At 39.2% G+C, this 23,093-nt stretch overlaps 2 protein-coding genes across 2 annotated transcripts; one reads left to right on the top strand and one right to left on the bottom strand.

Moving 5' to 3' along the window:
* Positions 1–94: 94 nt before the first annotated feature.
* LOC121889729 (acidic leucine-rich nuclear phosphoprotein 32 family member B-like) lies at positions 95–8,705 on the top strand. Its single transcript, XM_042401924.1, has 7 exons — positions 95–277; positions 3,053–3,202; positions 4,428–4,550; positions 5,695–5,881; positions 5,984–6,081; positions 6,191–6,260; positions 7,104–8,705. The coding sequence occupies exons 1-7, from the start codon at positions 224–226 to the stop codon at positions 7,178–7,180; spliced, it is 759 nt and encodes a 252-aa protein (XP_042257858.1). The 5' UTR covers positions 95–223; the 3' UTR covers positions 7,181–8,705.
* Positions 8,706–11,593: 2,888 nt separating this feature from the next.
* LOC121889654 (coronin-2B-like) lies at positions 11,594–20,091 on the bottom strand. Its single transcript, XM_042401805.1, has 13 exons — positions 19,787–20,091; positions 18,583–18,699; positions 17,601–17,750; positions 17,118–17,318; positions 16,869–16,985; positions 15,676–15,780; positions 15,188–15,284; positions 14,267–14,382; positions 14,078–14,168; positions 13,816–13,970; positions 12,408–12,575; positions 11,891–11,959; positions 11,594–11,751 (listed from the first exon to the last, which is right to left on the bottom strand). The coding sequence occupies exons 1-13, from the start codon at positions 19,985–19,987 to the stop codon at positions 11,686–11,688; spliced, it is 1,653 nt and encodes a 550-aa protein (XP_042257739.1). The 5' UTR covers positions 19,988–20,091; the 3' UTR covers positions 11,594–11,685.
* Between the last annotated feature and the right edge of the window lie 3,002 nt (positions 20,092–23,093).

Below are 23,093 nucleotides of genomic sequence, written 5' to 3' on the forward strand. Positions count from 1 at the left end.
AAATACAAACTCTAGAAAACAACAACGTCTCGCTCTGATTTCCGCTGTCGTCAACGGGAGGGATTTATTTTGGAAGTCTTACCCGGAAGTCCTCCGGTTTTTAGCCTCGTTAGCTTCACGCTGGTTCCGCGTGTTGATACTGCAGAGAGGATCGAGGAGAAACAAGTTTTTTGAAACGCAGAGAAACAAAAAACTCCGGCCAAAAAAAACCCCACAGAGGAAAATGGACATGAAGAAGAGGGTCTCTTTAGAGCTGAGGCACCGGTCACCGACAGAAGTGAGTAACCGGTTTGTTTTCTTGTTGTTTTACCGGAGACGTTGCAGTGTAAACTTGACCGGCCGGAGAAGGAGGGGAGGAGAGCACATGGCAGCGTGCCTGCATCTCCAGAAAAGTGCTCAAATATCTGCTGTTGTGCAAAGATAAGCTGCAAGCTCACATAAAGTCTTATGTACAATTAAATAAACTTATTTTTATATATTAATTTCACGTCAGGACTTGGTAATTTTCTCACAGGTAAACAGCCCGGTCACGGAGAGACGCACCGCTGTTTTTTTATCCTTATGTTCACATTTATTTCACTAATTTTGGGCCCAAATCGTTCCTTGCAGAGTCTAAAATTGCCAGTTATATGAAAGGAAAGTTGCATGTTCATCCTGTTCCTGTGCTGAAATGCACATCCGTGTCTGTTACGGGGCCTGGCTAATGTCTGGGACCGCGTTATTTCCCAAGTTAAAAGGCGGTTTATGTTTGCGTTGCATATGGCAGCACACAATTTAAATTAAATACACCACAAAATTAGACCTTTGTATTCTCTTTCGTTAAACTTATATACTCTTTGTAGTTATATATTCAAAAAATAACTAACAACGTTAATGTATGCAGATAAATGATTTGTCACGATATGTTCGTGTAATTAGGCAGGAAATGCTTAAATTTCGTTTTACACACCGTAATACTGGTAAAATCATTATTCGTGTTATATTAACAGCTCAACACCAATATGTGCGTGGCTTCAGAAATATTTAATCTATATCCTATATATAAAAACCTATAATTTGCGTTGTTGATATATGGCCGCTCCAGAGTTTAGTCGCAGCCCGTGTCCGTAACGCGTTAAGGGCGCGTAGCCAGCGGCGTGCTAGCGCTAGCGTGCTAACCCGGGTACTACGTATGCTCTTGGTTTCAATACTTTGCCTGGTTTGCTCCCCAAAAACCGCCATAAACCAGCTTATTACCCGTCGGGGTCACTTGCGGGGTCACCACCGGGGATATAAAAGCAAGACACCGGCGGAGGGACGGTTAACGGACAGCTAGCAGCAGAGCTAACTTAGCTACGTCACGTGTGTTGGGAGTTTACAAACAGAGCTGCGGCCGCGATCCGTTCCGATATGAGGCCACACAAGAGTCCTTTCCTCTAAAATCCTTCCCCCTTTCCACTAAAACCCTTCACCTGTGGTGTCCTAATGTCTTGTCCCGTGATTGGATTGTGTATATTAACGTTTAATGACATTTTTGACTGCTTGATGTGTAATAAAGAGGCTGCAACAACGTTGAATTACACACCAGTAAAGGAAACAGACACTTAATTAGAGCTGCAGCTACTAGTTGATGAGTTTCAACTGTTAAATTAATCAGCAACTATTTTGATACTGAAAAAAAGTTTAAAAACGTCCAAATTCTCTGATTCCAGCTCTTCACATGTGAATATTTTCTGGTGTCTTTAAGTTTTTTGACAGTAAACTGAATTTCTTTGGGTTTTGGACTTAAAACAAGACATTTAAAGTTGCGTCTCAGGCTTTGTGATCGAGATGTTTCATAGTTTTCTGACATTATACAGACCAAACAACTAATTAATTGATCGATAATGGAAATATGTCAATTATTTTCTAGAGTAATCGAGCTGTTTGGTCGATAAAATGCCAGAAAATGGCGAAAAATGGTGTTCAGTGTTTCTCAAATTCCAAGATAACATCATCAGACGTCTTTTTTGTCTCGACTAACAGTCCACGAAGCAAATATATTCAGTTTACTGTCATAAAAGATTAAAGAAATGATTAAATATTCACATTTTGAGAATCCAGAACCAGAGAATTAGATTATTTCTTCTTTTAAAATGTCTTAAAATGATTCATCAATTATAAAATTAGTTGGCAATTAAAATAGCAGTTGGAAACTAACCAATTAATCACTAATAATATGTAATAAAGAGCATTGATTGATTGAATCGTTGCAGCTCTGGTCATTTCTAGAGCTGCAACTATTAGTCAATGAAGAGAAAATGAATCTACAACTATGAAAAAAAAATAAAGTCTGTTCATGTGTTTGAATATTTTCTGGTTTCATACAAAATTAAAGAACAAGTTATTTGAATATGTCAGTTTTAGTGTGAAAATCTGGGAAATGCTGATGGATATTTTACAGATGAAACCATTTGATCAATTAACCAAGAAAACAGTCATTAGATTCATCAATAATAAGAAAAAAATAGTTCAAATTAGTTCCAGTATATATGTCAGAATTATTTTTTTATTTGACAAAAGAAGACCAGTTTAAAACTGGTAACATAATGTTGTTGAAATCAGTGAATATCATTAAAAGACAAACGAGACGACAGATTGAAACATTCAGTGACTCACGTCTGTGACTCACTTTGTTTTTTTTACCTAACAGGAGTCGTGACATTTGATTCCAAAGTGTTTTAGAAAAAAAAACAACAAAAAAAATGGTGAAAACAAAGTGATTTTTTGTGCAGTTTAATTTAATAACCGTTATTCGTGTGGTTTCAGTCTCTCGTGATCTCACACATCGAGGGCGTGTTTCTGTGAGAACGCGTCTTTGTGGTTAACTGATGAAGAATAGTGGAGCAGAATTAGTCACGGCGACGCCACAATCTAATCACACGTCTAATCGAGAGAGTAGATTTTGTCATTTTGAAACAGAGCGGTGTGTGTGTGTGTGTGTGTGTGTGTGTGTGTGTGTGTACAAACAGTTCATTTCAAACCCCTCCTTGGACTTCTTTTAACCCACTAACTCCCCCCCTCCTCCGTCCAGGTCCAGGAGCTGGTTCTGGATAACTGTCGCTCCAGCGAGGGAAAGATCGAAGGAATCACAGCAGAGTTCTCCAACCTGGAGCTGCTCAGCCTCATCAACGTCGGCCTGACCAGCGTAGCAGACATCCCCAAACTGGACAAACTCAAAAAGGTAAAAAAAAAAAAAGTACTGAAGAAACGTTCCAGATGTGTTTAACGAGTGTTTGTGATGGTTTACAGGAGCGTTTGACGGCTGAGTTTTCACATCATTTTGGACACAAGTTGTAGTTTTTCACGGTTCACTCAGACGTTAACGAGAAGAAGAAGCACTTTGATTCAGAAGAGAATTAGAATTGATTTATATTTTAAATATAATTATAAATATCGTTTCTGGAGCAGCAACAGTGATGTTAACAGCAGCAAATCCACTCTATAAACTTTATAATATCTCAAATCTATCATGTGAATAAAATAAATAATAATCCAGACATCAGTTTAGAAAGAACGAAGAACACTCCTCCTCCTCTTCCTCCTCCTCCTCCTCCTCTTCCTCCTCTGCTGCTGATGTGAGTCACAGCTGTAGGTAGAGAGGAGAAGCTGTTTGGTCTCAGCTTGTAGTTAAATTAACAAGAATTTGCCAGATTTTAAGAGGCAAACTAAGATAAACAGACGTCTCTTTTGGTTTTTAGCTTGTTTGTAACAAATACACACAATCACAAAAACACACCTCGATTTACACACAACAAAAAAAAAAAAAAGGTGCTAACACCGCAGACACCGCATGTCGTCCCGTCGAGCCGCTCTGAATCACCGCAGGGGGAATTCCTTCATCGTGTTCGTCGTTTAGTGGCGGCGCTGCTGAAAGATTTCAGGGGGAAACACTTTGTATCAGATCTGTCTGAAACTGAGAGCTTCAGAAATATCACAAAAAAATAACTAGTTTAATGAGAAAATATGATGGATTCTAGGTAAGAAATCACACTTTATAGTATCTTCTGTGTTTTCTAAGATGTGGCTGCATCTGGACTTTTCTCTACAGTTTCTTAGAGGATATAATTAGACCTTAAATTGTCTTGTTCTGTTTTAATCTGAATATATTTAATTTACTTTTTATATATTTGTGGAAATAAAACAGAAAGCCTCACATCTGAGAAGCTGGAAGCAGAATATTTGGCTTTTTTTGCTTCATAAATGACTGAAATTATTCATCAATTTCAAAATAGTAAAACAGAGAAAAGCAGCAAATTGATACGTTTACAGACGTTAGGTGTTTGTTCTTGATAAATAACTTCAATCAGTTGATTATCTGACGATCGACTAATCAGCTTTTCATTTACGCTGCTGCTGAAATATGAAGAAAACAATAAAGAATCTGTTTTTTCTTTGTCTCTGTGCAGTTGGAGCTGAGTGACAACAGGATATCAGGCGGTCTGGAGGTCCTGGCGGAGCGGCTGGTGAACCTAACGCACCTCAACCTCAGTGGGAATAAGTTCAAAGACATCAGCACCCTGGAGCCCCTGGTGGGTGGAGTTAAGAACCCATAAATAGTGATAAGTGTTTGGAGATCAATCGTGTTCTTCGTTTCCAAATTGTGTTTGTAACAAACGACGACTTGGTAAAATACTTTTTTTGCAGCAACGTTTGCTCACAGACGCTGTTACTGTTCTGTGGATCTAAATGAGGTGGAAACAAAAGACGACGACGTTACGCTAATTAAGCTTCACTTTCTCTATAATTAACATGATTATAATAAGTGGGACTAACTGTCTACAGTTACAGGGAATAAACCGCTAAACGGAAACTAAATACTATAATCTACAACAGGAATGCGTCTCGACAGGCTTCAGCATCGACTGTATATAAATATGGACGACGCAAAGCCAAAATATCTTCTTTCCGGGAGCGGCCATCTTGCTTGTGTGACGTCATTTGGAGTCGGGCTGCGGGATGAAGAAAAATGACATGAAATGACAGAAACCATCTTTGGGAAACATTTTATTTGACGTGTACTTTGATTTTTTATTTTTTTTTAGTTCGGTTCATGTCCGCTAACATGGAGGGGGCGGGGCTTGTGACTTATACTGCAGCCAGCCAGCAGGGGGTGATCAGGAAGTCGATGGGCTGCACATACAAGACGGATAAATTATTCTTCGATATAAACTCGCTGCTAAACTTACAACATTACAGTTTAAATCACCAGCAGTAACTAAACATCTTCACAATAAGTAAAAGTTATTTATAAGCGTTTAGTCACAAAGTGAAATACAGAAATACACAATAAAACCATAGAAACGTAACCAAACGTCTGTCCAAACAGATGTTTTTAGCTGCTTTTTTAATGAATGAACACAATCAGCAGAGCAGTGAAAAGCTCCGTCACCGCGGGTCTTTAGGCGGGTTTGTGGAAGCGAGAGTGAGTCGATGTGTAGACAGGAGCCTGTTAGTGAGAGCGACAACTTTTAACACATTTAATCCTCATCTGTGGTCACGAACTGAAGAAATCAACTGAAACTGAACGTGTTAGAAACCGTTTAACTTTTATCAGGCCGTTCTCTACGAGCCGTCTGCAGAGGGGCGTCGCCTAGCAACAGGCTAACCCTCACTGTTTCCTCGAGCCTCTTGCAGACAAAGCGTGACGTCACGTCTTGACTTTTCTCCTCCCAGAAAAAGTTGCCCCAGCTGAAGAGTCTAGACCTGTTTAACTGCGAGGTGACGAACCTGGCCGACTACAGGGAATCCATCTTCAAGCTCCTCCCCCAGCTCACCTACCTGGACGGCTACGACATCGACGACTGCGAGGCCTCCGACTCCGACGGCGAGGGAGACGGAGTCGAGGACGAGGACGAAGAAGGTGAGGGATCATCATCATCGTCATCGTCGTCGTCGTAGACAGAAGGAGAAACTCAACCGAAGTAAAAAAGTTAAAACATGTTTGATCTTTTCTGTTTTCCAGAAGGAGAGTCAGAGGACTTTGAGGAAGAGGAAGAGGAGGACGAGGAAGACGTAGTGGCTGAAGATGATGATGATGACGATGACAGCGGCGATGACGAGGTGAGTTCGGGGTGTTTTTGTTTTGTCACATATTTATCGTCCCGCTGTGTCGACCTGATCACTGTCGGGATTTAAAGCTGCTTTCAACCACCGACTTTTCTCTCGGCAGGACGGCGAGGTGAACGGAGATGTTGACAGTGAGGACGATGACGACGATGAGGAAGACGAAGAAGATGATGGTCAGTAACAGCTTCGTTCTTCATATTTCAGTTTTACCAACCCGTTTCTGAACGTTCAATACGTTAATATACTTAATTAACTCTTTGTCTTATTGATGATGTCATCTTTATTGATTAAAGGTGGAGAATAAAGCTGCAACTGTTATTTAACCTTCATTTATTTTCTTGATCTATCAAAACTAAAACCTTTATAATATTATCCTGATGTCTTAAAATGTCTTGATTTTCTTACTAAAAGCCTAAAATATACAATTTACTGTCATTTAAGACCAAGAAAAGCAGCAAATTCTCACATTTCAGAAGCTGAAACCATCAAATGATGATAATAATAATAATAATAATAATAATAATAATAATAATAATAATTGCAGCTGTAGTGACGACACTGGTCATGTTTAAGGTTTAACTCAAGTTTTTGCAGTAACTGTTAACTAGTTTCAAACCAAACCAGTCATTTGCTAACATCAAATAATGTAAATCGGTTGCTAGGAAACATCCAACGAGAGTCAACTATGTAAACAGGAAGTGATTGTAGCGTCACAAACTGTAACATAACCTCCAGGAAGCAGGTAGCAGTTTACAGTGAAGCTAAACTAACCGACGTTATTCAGTCGTTCAGTGTAACGTCGTGTAGTTTGAGGTTTGGTCAGAGATGTCGACCATAAACCTCGTTTACTGTTCAGTCGTAACGACTCAGCATAAAATAATAAATACTGTTATTGATCCGACTTGTAACGGTCATCAGTTGTTAATTAAAGGTCTTAGCGTCATACTGGATATTCCCAGGAAGTGTTAAACTGGTGTTTAACTGGTTGTTGAATCCTCCTCGTGTCTCCTCCGCAGATGAGGACTCGTCTCCGACCAAAGGAGAGAAGAGGAAGAGGGACCCTGAAGATGAGGATGATGAAGACGATGATTAAGGACCCACGGAGACCCTGCAAACCCCTCTGACCTCTCGCCCGCTGACCCTACATCCCCGACCCCGCAATCTCCCCTCCCCCACCAACGCTAGCCCCACTTCCCCCTCCCCCGCCCCACTCGGCCGACTCCCGGGCTGCGTTCCATTTCTGAAACTGGTTTCCTCCCACTGAGCCTTCGTCAGCTCCTGCAGACCAAAAACCCTCCGTTAATTTATAAAAAAATCATTTCCTCCCATTTCATAATCTTCAACAGTCAGTTTTTAAATTCATCTCCACAGCTGGATCCAAAATCTGCTAACAGATTCCCGAAAATGTAAAAAACCATCAGTTTACATCATCTAACAACACTTTTAATCTAATAAATTTACATAAAAGTCGCCTAGAAAAACTTGTGTTGCTGTAATTATTATTTTCTTGGATCTTTATCGATGTGGCGGCACAGAAACAGCTTCAGACTCTCACAACAATTATTTTACATCTATTAATCTGTCGATTATTGTCCAGATTATTTGTTTTGTCTCTAAAATGTCAGACAACCGTGAAAAACGCCCGTAATACGAACCGTAAACAGCAGCGATTCTTCACATTTGAGAAGCTGAAACAAAACAAAGTTTGGAAAAAAGATTCAAACGATGACTCGATGTTCTGTCAATCAATTAATCGACTAATCGTTTCAGATTAAACACCTCGCTGCTTATTAAATAGAAAATTTGGCGCCAAATGGAGCAGAATAAAGAGCTTCTGTGACATCACTGGGATTAAACTTTCACTTCAAAAAAGGCACTTAAACAGTCGATTTATTGATTTTTCATGTTAAATCCAATAAAGATACATCATAGAGAAGAGGGCTTTGTTAATCCTGGTTTAAAAGTAATAAAACCTCAGTAGTGAGATAAAACGCACAATATTGTTTTATATCTGTAAGTTATGTTAACGGGTAAAACATGACAGTCAATCTATTACATCAACACACGTTTTCAACATGAGTTCTCTTCGGTTTCATCATCAGGCGTCACAAAAACAGTCTGTGATGGGAATTTGTGACAACTCCAAATTCCTACTCCGCTACCAAGAAGTAAATGCATCACCAGTCGTGAAAAGCTTGAAATTGAAGCATCACAAAAGAAAAAAATTTGCTTCAGTCCGTTTGTACAGACCAGAGAGACATAAATAAGCTTTTTTGTTGTTGTTGTTGTTGTTTGTTTTTCCTCTTTTTTAGATCTCAAGTTATCTCGATCACAAGAAAAGTTCGTCATAAGCTGCCAAAATTACTTTTTTTGTAATATTTAGTCAATTAATTCACAACGTCAGACATTCATAAACACATTTAAAACAGCTTAAACGTTAGAAATGAATAAATTTCCGTCATGTCTGTAAACGGAGATGATTAAAGGCTCATGGGAGGAAACTCTCCCAACACCCCTCTGACATCATCACTCGGGGACTGAACCAACGGCTCTGATGTCATCACCCGACAGGCTCTGTGACGTCGGCGACGGACAGTCGAACCAAGTGAACCATCCCAGAAAAAAAAAAAAAAAAACCTCCCAAACCACCTTTCCTCCCATCTCCTCGAGGCCGAGCGCGCTCAGGGCAAACTGTGTTCTCTCTTTTTTGCCAACAGAGCTTTTTAAAAGAAATATTTTTTCAGAGAAATTGTTTTTTTTTTTTGTTTAATTTTGTATGGTTGTCTGGGGACGCACTGTCTCTCTCTCTCTCTCTCTCTCTCTCTCTCTCTCTCTCTCTCTCTCTCTCTGTCTCGCCCTCTCTCTCTCTCTCTCTCTCTCTCTCTCTCTCTCTCTCTCTCTCTCTCTCTCTCTCTCTCTCTCGCCCTCTCTCTCTCTCTCTCTCTCTCTCTCTCTCTCTCTCTCTCTCTCTCTCTCTCTCTCTCGCCTCTTTTCTTTTCTTTCTGCTCGGTAGAGTTCAGTGTAGGTTGTGGTTGAAGTTTGTGTATTTTTTTTTTTTTTTTTTTTTTTTACTTTCTGTAAGTTAAAGGAAAAAAAACCAACAAAAAAAAAAATACAAAAAGGACTTTGTAAATAAAATCTTAACATTTTGCTTCTGGCGTCTCCTCTCTCGCCTTTTTTTCTCCCTGAAGTTTCTCCCTCTCGGTTACGGCGGGATTAACCTGCAACATAACGTATATCCACGATGCTGAAATAATGAAAGTCACTCTAGATTTTTTTTAATAATGACCCTTATTCACAGAGAAAAGCAGGTCTGTCTGTAAGACTCTCATCATGTCATAGCTGTGTTTATTTCCAATCAATTTGTTCATTAATCAGTCGCCAGTTTTAGCCAAAATTACACTTTTTTAAGGGGTTGATATTTTGTCTCATGCTTCTGGTTCCTGCTTTTGTTTACGTATAGATATTTTGTCAATACTACTGATTATTACTGATGTTTGTTTTTCACCTACAAACAGGAGAAATATCCTCCGCGAGCACTTTATTAGGAACACCTGTGCAATCCAATACAACAGCTCTGCCATAAATTCTACTTTTACGAAGTTTATACATTTCCGGTTTTTGTTGACGTTGTCAGAAAGATGATGATTTTACTTTATAATCATTATTGAGGTCGTAGTGGGTGGTGGTGGACTGGAGTGCATTCTATTGAAAGTGTCCCTGATATTTCGCCACCTTCACGTATGTTAACCCTTAGATACCCACCAAAGACCCATTATTTTAGGGAGAGATAGCAGGTCAACAGTATATGCCATACAGAAGTGATATACATCATCTAAAAGCTGGAAACCTCAAGATTATTTGAGATGCAGCTCAGCACTGTGTGCCACATTTTTCTAGTCATAAATCTTTAATAAACATGTTTTAGTTAAGCGTCTATTAAAAGTTCAGTGTGTAAGGGCTGAGAACATTATGATGATAGTGTATGATGGCCATTATGCTCAGTTGTATTTTTGGATTGATACCATTTGTTACACAGATTTGGTGAAAAATTAATTAATTTTTGATCACTCGAAAATTGATAAACATGGTCAAAAAATCCCTCAAAATACCACATTGATACACCAAGACCTTGAGGAACCATAGAAAAATTCATGCTGTGATTTGGTATCAAAAACTTTTGACATTTGGAGATTTCTGTAAGAATTGCGTTTTTCAGTGATTGGATGACGAGCGCTTCTGTTCTAGAAATTGCTCAGAAACACCTTATTGTCATTATATCTAGGAGAACCATAAATCCTCTAAATGTCCCGTGTCTCTAGTTTGTGGTTATAAAGTTTCATGAGGCTTTGAATATCCAAGAAGTTACGTTATTGAGGTGTTGTTCCTAATATTTTGCCCTTCATGTATGTTATCGGCTGCTTTCCAGTTAGACTTCACTACAGTCCAGCTGTTCCACTCCTACAAAGTATGTTATCTCAGGTCTTACCTGTGAAGGTGTGTCCTGAATGAGAAACCTTTTGCCTCGGGTAATTTGCATGAATTTGACTGCTGGATCGTTTGTGTTTATTTGCCTCCAAACAGTCGACGTACTGTTGTGAGCTACCAGCTGTGTTTGTGTTCAGCTCAGCTTGTGACTGAACTCAGAACTCACCACAAACTTATTTCCCTCCAGTCTGTATGTTTATTAAGTAGATGCACTGAGCTCCAGGAAATGTTCACATTTTGTTGGCTCAATCTTTGCGTCAGTTCACGCTGCCTCGGGCTAATTTGCATCTAATCGTGTCTTTCTTTTCGTTGACTTTGTGTCAATTTTGCCACCAATTTTGCCAGAGTGTGAAGCAGATGTCCTCGTTATGTGATCAGCACAGTGTTTACCTCCGGCCCAAACAGCCGACGTGCTGGAACGTTTATGAATTTGACTCAAAGTTCAGGATATGAGCAAATTTCTGCTGAAGTAGAAACATTTTCAACTCGCGTCTTCGCGTCAGTCAAACTTGCATCCATTGACAAATGAGATCGGGGGGGTTTTTTTCACTGATGATTCAACCCAGACGTTTAGGGGGAAACCCCACAAATACCACACACATACATTTACACACTTTGAACCTCGGCCTTAAATTTAATTTAACCTGCTGCTCTGGTTTGACCATAAAAACCTGGAAACAATGAGGAAATAAAAGACTGTTGAGTTTGGTAGAATAGATATACTTCCATAAAACTTAACAAATTCCCCAAAGAGTTAAGTTCTTTATTTGAAACCCTTTTTAGTGAAATCCTTGGAGCTGATGATTCCTTTATCCCTGAAGGAAAAGATGTTAATTTGCTAAATTTGTTGCCATTTGGTCTAAATTTAACAGTTGACGGTAGATCACTTTAATGTGCTGTTGACATTACGTATCAACCACTTTATGTCATCAGTTAAAGAAATCAGAGTTCAGGAGTTGATGGTGATCCAAAGAACGTAACTGAAAATCTTTACAAACACAATAACCAGGTAAAAATATCAAGTGGTGTCTTTCTTTTATTGGTTGGAAACGTTGAGCAGTTCGATTGGTTCGGTGTGAAAACAGCAACGGTGAGAGCAGATCGGTCGAATCAGAAAGTTGCCCTCATGTTGTTTCTGGTGTTTTTGATCTCTAGTTCCAGTTGAGCAATCCTCACCTGCAGAACAGGAACAAACTGGAAATTCCTCAAAATACAAAGATTATTAACTTGTAACAGAATCAAACATTACCGCTTGATAACAAAATGTTTTCTAATCCAAGTTTTCATCTTTTCTGAAGTGTAGTTGCATACTAACGTCTTTCTGATGAAGTTGTTCTCTCAGGCCTCTAATCTCGTCTTGCTGTCTGTAAAATGCTTGAAGGAGCTGAAATAAAGAGGAAAACTTGAATGAATTTATTGGCCGGAGCAGGGAAACGGACCAATGGATTTAACACACCACAACACCACTAATAAATGTCAAGTTTTTATTGGAAAAGATAAAAACTTGAAAGAAATGAACCATTTTCTCTTCTTCTGGTCAGAAGATTTACATGCGATTTAAACAACTCACGGTTAACACTTAAAGCCACAAGTCAGGTTTTTACAGGCTTTTTGTTTGATTGTATTCAATGACTGCAACATTATACAAATTAGATGTGAAAAAATATGAACAAATGTAATAAAAAGGAAAATGTTCCTACAAGTTAACAGTGAAGACGTCTTCTAATTCAAATAGCAAAATCCAAAAGATCCAAAGAAAGCATTCACGTTCTCCCAGAAACACATCCTCTCACTTTACCTGCTAAAGTTTATATCTCTGTTCTGTATCTCACCTCGCTCTCGGTTGTGGGTGGCGGTCTCTCTGCGGGTTCGCAGCAGTGCGGCGTGCAGCAGTACGTCCACAGCGGGGCCTGCGTCTCATCTGGCTGCCACCCCGACAGATCGCTCACCTCCCTCGGGTATTTGGCGTCTTGGTAGGCCAGCTGCTCCTCGAGGAAGGCCTCGAGAGAGAGATGATCAGCCGGTTTATATAAACTAGTCAGAACTGACAGCAACAGTCAGATTTTACTGGGTTTACTGTAATTAAGAGCTGCTGATGTGGAGAAAACATCAGTCTCTTATTGGAGAGAAAGCAAGGTGGGAGTTTTTTGTATAATCACATTTCACACACTGAAGGTTTTATTTGTGTTCAAATCATCTATGATTATATGCTGTGTTGTGACATGAAAGAGTGGCACAATGATGATGGTGCAATCACTATGTTTGGCTCCCTGCATGTGACATATGGTTTCATAAGGAGAAAGTGAAGACGCCGGACCTTGCGGCGGTGCTACCTTGGGGGCTACTTTGGTTTTACGTGTCATGATTGTTCTCAAAGTTCAGTTTTTTAGGGTTGACCTTGTTTTTCACATATCCTCAAATGTGCAACTAATAAGACGACAGCTGTCCATGCAAGAGTTCCTGTACAACACCACCTTAATTCTTAAATTCTTAAAACATAACACTTGCAGAAAATGCACGGCAACAAGGGAACAATGCTTAAAATGTAAAACTGTTTTAATCAAACACTCTCCAACCAGTGGATATACATTTAAATGGTCATCAGAAATACCCCCACCCCACATCCATCCTATTATTTCTCATAGTTTGTTGTGTATATTTTTGTTTCCAACAATGTTATAATGTCTTTCTTGCCTGTCGATATATAGATTTCAGTGTACTGGCACTTAAAAGTAGTTGTTTTAACAGCTGAGTGCTGCAAACTTAAAATTGCAGCAAACTATTAATAACCCATTTTACATGTACATTTATTTGATTTGTGTAAGAGCTGGAACGGTGGACTTTACATGGAGGTTCTGCTTTGCTATTTGTCTGTTAGAATATATGGAGGTCAGCCACAAAGAGATCTCGGTGTCGCAGCGTCTTTATCTTATCAACACAACGCAGAAGCCCAACGGTTACATCTGCTCAACCAAAGCACCCCACCTTTCAGTGCTGCTAATCATGTGTAAAAACCCGTAGAATTAGAAACTTGAAGGCATCAGAGACATTCTCTTCTTCCACTTCTTGTGATATGACTTTAGTCACAAACCTGCGAATCCACCACAGGAACTGCAAATCACCCAAACCTCATGTTACTGTATTTTAACCAGCAGCTTAACCAGGCTGCCTCGGTGAAGGTTTCTATGAGGTATGCGTTTGGTTTGGATGTGGTTCAAACCATAGTAACACATTTGCTACCTCCTCCATAAAGTCCAGGTCTGATCCTGGCACCGTGCCAACAGCTGGGCTCATCTGGAACCAGCTCAGCTGCCTCACTAGCCCCTTGTCAGCAGGGGTTTCTGGGTAAGGGTTGGCTACTCTAGTCCCAGGCTTCAGAGACATCAGTACTGGGCCTGATGAAAGACACAAGTGAGAGAAAGAGGCATTTCTACTGGGTCATTGAGAGAAACTGGAGGCATGTAGTTATTGTCGGTCGTTCAAAGACACAGATGTTACTGACTTCTGTTGATCCCTGACAGCCACTCCTGAGCTGTCATGGCCGCCTGGTTTCCTGCTGTCATTGGGTACAGATCCTCTTGAAAAATACCTGACTGAAAGGAAAGACATAACTTTCTATCTTTCAGAGTTTTTCTCTGTCTTGAATATCATGGTAAAATGCAACACATTAATGAGAATGATAAACCTTAACCTCTTTTCGTGGTACGATCATTGACAGTGGTTCCACCAGGTCTTTGACAGCGATCAGACGATAAAATCGAAAAACCTCACAGGCGCTCACATCCAGGCCGCGCTTTGGCATCACTCCTGAAGGGTGGAAAGAGGTTAAAAGACATGAGAGGTCACAGTCAGCAGAGCATTGAGAAAAAAGAGACAAATCACTTTTTGTAACACCTAAAACCATGTGATACTCTTGGTGTTCTTCTAAAATAAGTATTGTTACAGTTTGCTAAGTTGGTCTTCTCAAAAGATATTAAGTTTGTCTTTTCCTAAAATAAGTATCGTTACAGATAGCTAAAGCTGTTCTTTTTCTTAAATTAGCACTTTTTAGTACTCTGGAATAAGAATTGGTACAGCTAGCTTAATTGGTCTTTTTTCCAAACTATGTACTTATAGTTAGCTTATCGTTTTCCAAAAACAATGGCTTATGCATCTAGCTAAAGCTGGTATTTTACTAAAATTTGAATTATTAAAGCTAGCTGAGTTTGTTATTTTGTAAAATATTTATTAGCACAGCTAGCTTGGTATTTTTCTCAAATGAGTATTGGTACAGCTAGCTATAAAGTTTGTCTTTTCCTAAAACAAGTATCACTACAGACAGCTAAAGCTGGTCTTTTTCATGAATGAGTACTTATATGGCTAAGTTGCTCTTTCTAGAATAAGAATACTGCTGAAGTTAAAGTTTAGTACTAAGTTGGTCTTTTTAGGTCTGAGTATTAGGATGCAACAAGTTGGTCTTTTAAAAGTAAAGTATATCAGGACATAAACAGTGACATCTTTTAATGTTGTTATCTGTTTTTAAAATGTATCACGATCACACCAACAACTTTTATTAATATTAGTGAACAGCCGAGGTTATGACTCTGTGTATGTGTATGTTTGTACATCTTACCCAGTCCTTTCTGTGGCAGCAGTGACCTGTACTCCGTCAGGAAGCTGATGTAAGGTTTCTCAGCACTCAGCTCATAGTACCTGATGTTCCCATCACCCTACAGCACATAAACACCATTAAACACTTAAGGTGACCCTTGACCTCCTTACTGTTGGTTGTGTGTAATGGTGATCCAGGAATTTTACGGCACAACAGTATTTTCTAAGGCAGTTAGTTTGAACTCTGGGCACAGTTTTCCAGGTTAGAAAGATGTGATTTGAATCAGGGTAAATCAGTAACCAAAATAAAATGCCTAAAAATATGACTGAAGAAAACAGCCACATAATGCAGTTATAAGTATGAGGAGTCAGACGCAGAGCAAAAAAGCCAACAGCTTTAAGTTTACACATCTCTTGTTTAGACCAAAGGAAACCAACTAAAGGAGTGCAATTCTTCTGTTTGTCCTTTATCAATGTTGAATATGTGCGTGTTTTTGTGTGTTGTATGACCTTTCCAGCCAGGTAGAGCATATGTGTGTCTGGGTCATAGAACGGGAAGAGAACTCCTGCAGACCCGTCCAAATCTTCTTCGTACAGAGGCTCAGATAAGTCATCCTGCACACAAACACACATAGAGAGCAAGAGAGAGGCACAAACAAAAGTTTATCCTCTACATTTTCTTGATAAACATTATCAAAAACATCATGTTTTGGCAAGTATGAAGGGCCAAATGTTGAAGGACGGGTTCACGATGTCTTAAAACAGTCAAGTGCCCAAATGAAAGCATGTTTTCTTGCCATAATCAATTCTCCTGTTCATACTGACCATTAGAAGATCCCTCCATAATGCATTTACTGTGTAAGTGTAAAATCCCCAAGCCTCCTATTGTGCAAAAATGTATTTAAAAGTTTGTCTGAAGCTAATATGAAGCTTCAGTTGTCCAAATGAGTCAAATCAAGTAGATATCTTTCAACGTTACAGTCTTTTTAGTGCCAAAGTCCCTCTTTATGTCACTATACTTCCACCACAGCTCAACAGGGAAACACTGTCCGAGGAAACAAAGAGGTAATTTGATGCTAAAAGACTGTAAGATATGAGTCAGATATGCACTTGATATGACTAACTCAGACTGCTTAAGCCTCATATAAGCTTCACATCTACTTTTAAATGACTGTGTGGACACACTGTGGGTTTTGGCCTCCATCACTTACATTGAAAGCACATTTAAAGGATCTTTTAATATCCAGTATGAACAGGAGGAATGATTACAGCGAGGGAAACCTCTTTCACTGATCATATGGACACCTGACTGTTGTTTTAAGACAGACTTCTCAGATTCCTGCCAGTGGTGCTTCACACATCCAATCAGACTGCTGAGCAATTAACCAAGAGATATTGTTGACCCTCACAGTCTCACCAAAAAATGTCATGCAGGTTTACTCAGTGAATTTGGCAGCTTCTGCCTTTGTTTTATGCCTTACCGCAAAACATCTTCTTTTCAGGATTGTTTAAAAGAAGAGGTCCAGTTTAAACTGTTTTTCTAGAGGACATTTTGGTAGAAGATGCCGGTCACCATAATTTACAGTGAACAAGGTCATCATGTAACGACCACAGTTCAGAAAAAGGTTCTGGTAATAGAAAGTAAAGAGAACAATGAAAACGTATGTGTACACGTGTTCTGTTGTGTTATGTTTGTGTCTTACAGGGTCCCAGAGAACAATCTGTCTGTGGTTCCAGGGCGAGCTGCCAGTAGACAGCAGCATCTTCAACCCTCCAATGTATAAAACCTTACTGGCCCTGTGGGACTTACTGCTGGACACCTGCAGCAAAAAAACACATAATATACTGTGTGTATGAGATATACATAAATGCACAGACAACACAAGGTCAATTAACAGGTTCAGCCAACCTTTGTTTTCCATTAGTGCAAATTTTCAATCACTAACACACACCTGTAAAATCTTCCCTGTCCGCGGGTCCAGGACTCGAACCCGTCTGTCTTTGGATGTGACTGCCAGCCTGCTGCCATCACTATTGAAGCTGACAGACAACAGCAGCGTCTCGGACGGGTAATGGTGGTGGATCGGCATCAAAACCATACGGACCGGGTACCTGAGCACCGCACCTTCATGGGACACATCCCACAACAGCACCTGGAGCCCAAAGAAAGAGAGACAAAGTCAGGGCTGTTTTGCAGAATACGTTCACCTGATCTGCTCAGACATTTAATTTTTGTCATCTTTTATTTAATGCTAAATTAACAATCAATGGAGTTGCAAAAGTAAAACATTAATGCCTCATAACTGAATATTGTATACAAGTTGAAGTGGGAATATAATATAATGTCTGATATGTCTTAAATATCAGTTAGGACAACATAAGAGTAAAAGTAATGTATTAGATTGACAGTAGCACTGACCAATGAGGCTCCTGACCTTGTAGTCGTAGGCGGAGCTAAGCAGTAGATTCTCAGCGGTTGGATGCCACTCAATAAGCCCTACCCTCCTGGAGTGACCAATTAGAGTCTTCCTGGCCAAGGTGAGGTCCTGTTGGACACCACAGACTGGGATGTCCCAGATCTTCACCTGGACACCAACACACATCCTTATTTGTACTATGCTTCTATACTCACTAATGATAATTCTCTCGATTAATCATTTGGTCTTTAAAATGCCCATTATAATTTCTTAAAGTTCAAGGCAACATCTCCAAATGTCTTGTTTTATCAAAAATCCAAAGATATTCAGTTTACTATCATGTATGACATACAAAACCTTAAAATTCTCACGTTTGAGAAGCTGCAACCACTGAATATGAATCACAAAAAATGTCTGAAACAGTTATTTGATTATTAAAATAGTTGCTGATTGTCTGTTGATTGACTAATCGATTAATCGACTAATCACTGCAGCTTTATACTTGTATCATTGACAAAATACATTTCCTAGCCCCTGACAATTCTAACCTTAACCCTCCTGTTGTCCTCGGGTCAATTTTGACCCGGGAGGACAACAGGTGTCATTATGTGCTGTCATCAAAAAAACTGAAATGGTTTTAAAACAGTATCCTGACTAAACTTTTACATATACCAGTCTGCCATAATCCATCAACATATTTTCCTCTGATCTAAACTATAGTTAAAATATATCATAATTTCTTAGTCAGGATACTGTTTTGAAACCATTTCAATTTTTTTGATGACAGCACATAATGACACCTGTTGTCCTCTCGGGTCAAAGTTGACCTTAGGCCAAGTTTTAACCCTCAAACTGCTCTTTGAAAGATTGAATCAAAACCTTAAATCAAAAACCTAAAAGAGTTTCAGCTAAAACACCCGAACATTAATGTCAGCACACACACACACACACACACACACACACACACACAGAGGGAAAACATGAAGGAGACAGTGCGTACAGTGCAGTCCTCTGAGCACGAAGCAATGCAGTGATCGTCAAACGGGTTCCACTTAACGTCCAGGACTCTGCTGCTGTGACCGCACACCCTCGGGTGCTGAGGATCAACTCTGCCTGTCTGAGAGAGACAGCATGAAACCATTTTTACTGCTTAGGTCACTCTGAAAAACCATTATTGCTTATGTAACCTAGAGAAGCTTTTAGTCAGCTGAACATGCAAAAATGTCCAATTTGTCTACAGGCAAGAATAGAATTCACATACTGTACATGAAAAACACATTTTCCAACACTATAAACATTTACTTGGGTTTAAATATAGATTTTCTCATAAGGAAACTACTATTTTCCTTATAACTAGTACCAAATTACAATTAAGACTTTTAACCACTGGAGGGCAGCAAAAAGACTCTTGACATGATAACCATAAACCAGATGAAAGCACTCTCACCATACAATGGACTCAAAGGCTGAAACAAGTCATGACAAGCCTACCACAGATGAAGATGGAGACTTTTCTACAAAGATTATGAAAGCCTGAACAAAAGGACATGGATTGTGGTTTATTTTGTTGGCAAACTGTTGTCAAGAACAAATAATAAACTATAAAAGGGCAGAAAATTAAAGAAATTACATATCATATATAATTTATAAGTGTAATAGTTTAGAATTAATTTCTAAGTATATTAATGACCTTTTCTTGGATATTACTTATTTCTTCACTGTATTTATGACTTTCTGTGTGTGTACTTGGTGTCAACCGGTCACATTACAACATCAGATTTCACTTCTAATGCTGAAAGTTCCCACTAAAAGTTCAGTTTCAGAATTATGTTTGAGCTTCAAAGTTTCATGTGCACACGGAAGGCTGCTCCCGTTCATCTGATGTAAGTGACAAATGTATAAGCAGACATTTATGGCACATAACTAATTTGGAGCGAGTTGTGAGTAAGTATTCCAATTACATAAGTGTTATGTGGAAACTTGAAGGCTCCAGTGCAGCAGGAGACATATTGTGTCTAGAAGTTACACTTTTGATAATAATAATAATAATAATAAAAAATGCAGATTCAGAAGTTTTAAATGAAGGAGAACGAGGAGATGTCATTTTAAGGATTTCAAGGAGGTAATTTAGTGGAAAAACAATATTAGACTCAAATTATTAGTTGAGTATTTGTATCTGTTCAAACATGTCTTTGACTACACACATGATGGATGGGCAGGACCAAAAAGGACCCTCCTCCGGCGCACTCGGTCACCACGGCGATGAAGCAGGGGTTGGCTGAGCAGTGGTGGTTGTCGTGGACGCTGCGTGTGATCGGCACCCCGTCGTAGCTGTGCTCCTTGGTGGCCGGCTTCCCGAAGACGTGACGAAACTTTGAGCAGCGAAAGGACGAACGCCACGACATCTGAAGGACAGGAAGTACAAGGGGAGGAAACCTGGGTGGTTTTATCAGTGTGCGTGTGTGTGTGTGTGTGTGTGTGTGTGTGTGTGTGTCATAGTCCAACCTAATCTGATAATAGTGTTGTGGAACTTCAGCAGCGGCATTATCAGGTCTTATCAATAATTCAATCAGCTGTCATTATTGGCTTTGATAATCTTATCAATAATAAATCTTCAATAACTGAACTTTTTAATCATTCATCACTACACACACACACACACACACACACACACACACATACATACAACCTGATAAATCCATCATCCAGAACAGTTTTTCTTGTCTCATCAAATATTCAGAAGTTACATACAAACTTCCTGTGGTTACAAATTCCTCCTGACCTTTGACCTTTACTGTGGCTGGAGAAGATCAGCTTACTATAGAATGAGAGGAGAAGAAGAAAAACATGAAGAGAGGTGGGCGGAAAGTAGAGAAGAAGAGAGGAGAGGGAAAGAAAGGAAAGGAGGTGAGGGAAGTGTTGTGGAAAAACTTCCCCATTTACTGCTGAAAATTGGTTTCAGTAACACCAATTTTTCAATTTTTTCAGGTTAAGAGATTATTTTCAGTCAGAAAAAGCTGATTTCTTCACTGTGTGTAAACTTAATCATGACAGTTATTCAAAAAGAGATTCAGAAAACATTTAAAAATATATATACAAAGGGCCATTTTTGCACAATATTTGATCTAGTAAAGGGTTAAATTATTACCTCCACCAACAAACTCCCACTTTAAGAATCAGGCATTTAGATTCGGTTGGTGATCCAGATGTGCTCACCAACATTATTCATCCTCTCCAATTAGCTAATTTGATAGTCCAGGACTGTCCAGGTTGCATTCATGTCTTATTTCATGATGAAATCAAACCACACAGACGTTTGACTCCAACTTTGACAGTTTGAGGATTGTTCAGCGTAAACTGAGTGACATGTATCATGATTTTATGAGAGCTCAAGTACAACTTCTTGATGATATTTAACTCTTGCTATCAACTGAAATGTCCCAGACGCTCCTTTTTCACTTAACCCTCCTGTTGTCCTCTTGGGTCAATTTTGACCCGGGAGGATAACAGGTGTTATTATGTGCTGTCATCAAAAAAATTGAAATGGTTTCAAAACAGTATCCTAAAACGGGCCCTTTCTAGAGTCAGTGTTTGGTTTTTCTGTTCTGGGTCTACTGTAGAAACATGGCGGCCTCCGTGGAAGAAGACCTGCTCCCTATGTAGATATAAAGGGCTCATTCTAAGGTAACGAAAACACGATAATTCTTATTTTCAGGTGATTATACACTAATTAAAACATACTTATGAATATTATATTTCTGCCACTAGATGACACTAAATTCTACACACTGCACCTTTAATAAAGACATAAAATGTCCCCAAAAAACTACATATAAAATAGACTAGAAATGCATTTCCTGCGGCAAATGCGTGTGAATGCTGAAAACTGGAAGGAATCGCAAAGCATTGCTGAAAATACTAAACACTTGTTCAGGATCCCCATCTGTACAAATAGAATTCGATTACCATGGCATGTTACATTTAAGAGATTTAGCAGTTAATAAGTAGTATGGCGGTGTTTTGTTTATGACCACAAGGTGGGGCTTTTGGTGCCATGATTCAGTATGTTGCGCAGATTCTCATGGAAGACCTGTGTACCAAGTTTCATTTCATTAAAGACAACAGAATTGCTTAAATATCATGTTATAAGGTTACTTTAGCGCCCCCTTTGGGCAGAACTTTATGAAATGTTACACACGTCTGTAAGGTCACCTTGTGTACGACGTTTCCAAATTTGGTCACAATCCGAGTCAGTATTGAGGAGTTATTGACCATTAAGTGCATTAGGCCACGCCTTCAAAAGTTTGCTAACCAATAACAGACAAACCGTAAGTGATATCTGAAAAAAAATGAATAAGTTGTGTTCGGGATCCTCTAAATATGGTATGTGCCAAATTTGGTGAAGATTGGATGAAATATGTGCCAACAGAAGCAAAACATATGTTTATTAAAAAAAACAAAATGGCGGGAATATTTTAGGGCGCAAATGGGCGTGGCCTATATCAGTCTACTCAGCATCATCCAAGGAACATCCTGACAAAATATTTTTTTGATAGGTCTTACGGTTCATGAGTTATTAGCCAAAAGGCTAAACATGTAATAACTGACCACATGGTGGCGCTATTGGTACAATGTTTTAATGTATTTAGCACTTCAACATGGGACACCTGTACGTCAAATATAAACAGTTTAGCACTTTTAATTTTTGAGATATTAGCTTTCAAACATTCCTCCCATAGACTTCCCATTATAAATTTTAATATTCTAAAAAATTATATAAAATCACTGGAATATTCTAGAAAGCTGAAAAGTCATAGCCTGAATGTCCTTAAAGAGCTGAACATTTTGATATTTGAATGGTTTCTGTCGCTCAAAGTATGGAGGAGTTGAAAGCTTTCAAAAAACGTACGGAAGAATAATAAATAAAGATTTGGATAACAAAAGTGTGACTAATAAAAGCATGTTGTCTTACCTTGGATACAGTCATGTAGGAATCAGCGGAAGAAACTTCTGCTGTTACCGTGAATACTGTTAAGAGGATTATTATGAAACTCACCACCTCTTCACCTATTAACAGATACAGTAGAAGAAAGTAAAAGTACGACTGCTGTCTATGCGTCTACAGACCTGCTGATTTCTGACTGCAGCCACCTCCAGTCTGCTTTATGCTTTGTTTCTCTCTGTGTGTGTGTGTGTGTGTGTGTGTTCACTCCTGATCCATGACATCTAGCCTCCCCTTCCACATTAGCTGGCCAGTTTATGCACGGCTGCATGCACACAAACACTCCTCTACATCCGATACTATGGACACACACACACACACACACACACAGATCACAAAGAGAGCCGTTCCTCGCCCAACTAAGACGACAGTATTAATGTCCGTTAAAATCTAAATGTCAAAATTAATGTTAGCCGGTTAAATTGTAAGAAAGTCCTACAGTATTTCATCCTACAACTTAGTAAATCCTGATATCTGTCGAGGGAAACACCAAAGTGACAGTGATGATA

The sequence above is a fragment of the Thunnus maccoyii genome, chromosome 22 (assembly GCF_910596095.1).
Source record: "Thunnus maccoyii chromosome 22, fThuMac1.1, whole genome shotgun sequence".
Lineage (NCBI taxonomy): Eukaryota > Metazoa > Chordata > Actinopteri > Scombriformes > Scombridae > Thunnus > Thunnus maccoyii.

Coding starts and splice junctions, on each gene's coding strand:
- LOC121889729 (XM_042401924.1), top strand. CDS start 224: ATGGACATGAAGAAGAGGGTCTCTTTAGAGCTGAGGCACCGGTCACCG. Junction 278..3,052: donor GGCACCGGTCACCGACAGAA/GTGAGTAACCGG, acceptor TCCTCCGTCCAG/GTCCAGGAGCTGGTTCTGGA. Junction 6,082..6,190: donor ATGACAGCGGCGATGACGAG/GTGAGTTCGGGG, acceptor TTCTCTCGGCAG/GACGGCGAGGTGAACGGAGA.
- LOC121889654 (XM_042401805.1), bottom strand. CDS start 19,987: ATGTCGTGGCGTTCGTCCTTTCGCTGCTCAAAGTTTCGTCACGTCTTC. Junction 17,319..17,600: donor GCTCCGCCTACGACTACAAG/GTCAGGAGCCTC, acceptor TTTGGGCTCCAG/GTGCTGTTGTGGGATGTGTC. Junction 12,576..13,815: donor ACCTGGACTTTATGGAGGAG/GTAGCAAATGTG, acceptor CTCTCTCTCGAG/GCCTTCCTCGAGGAGCAGCT.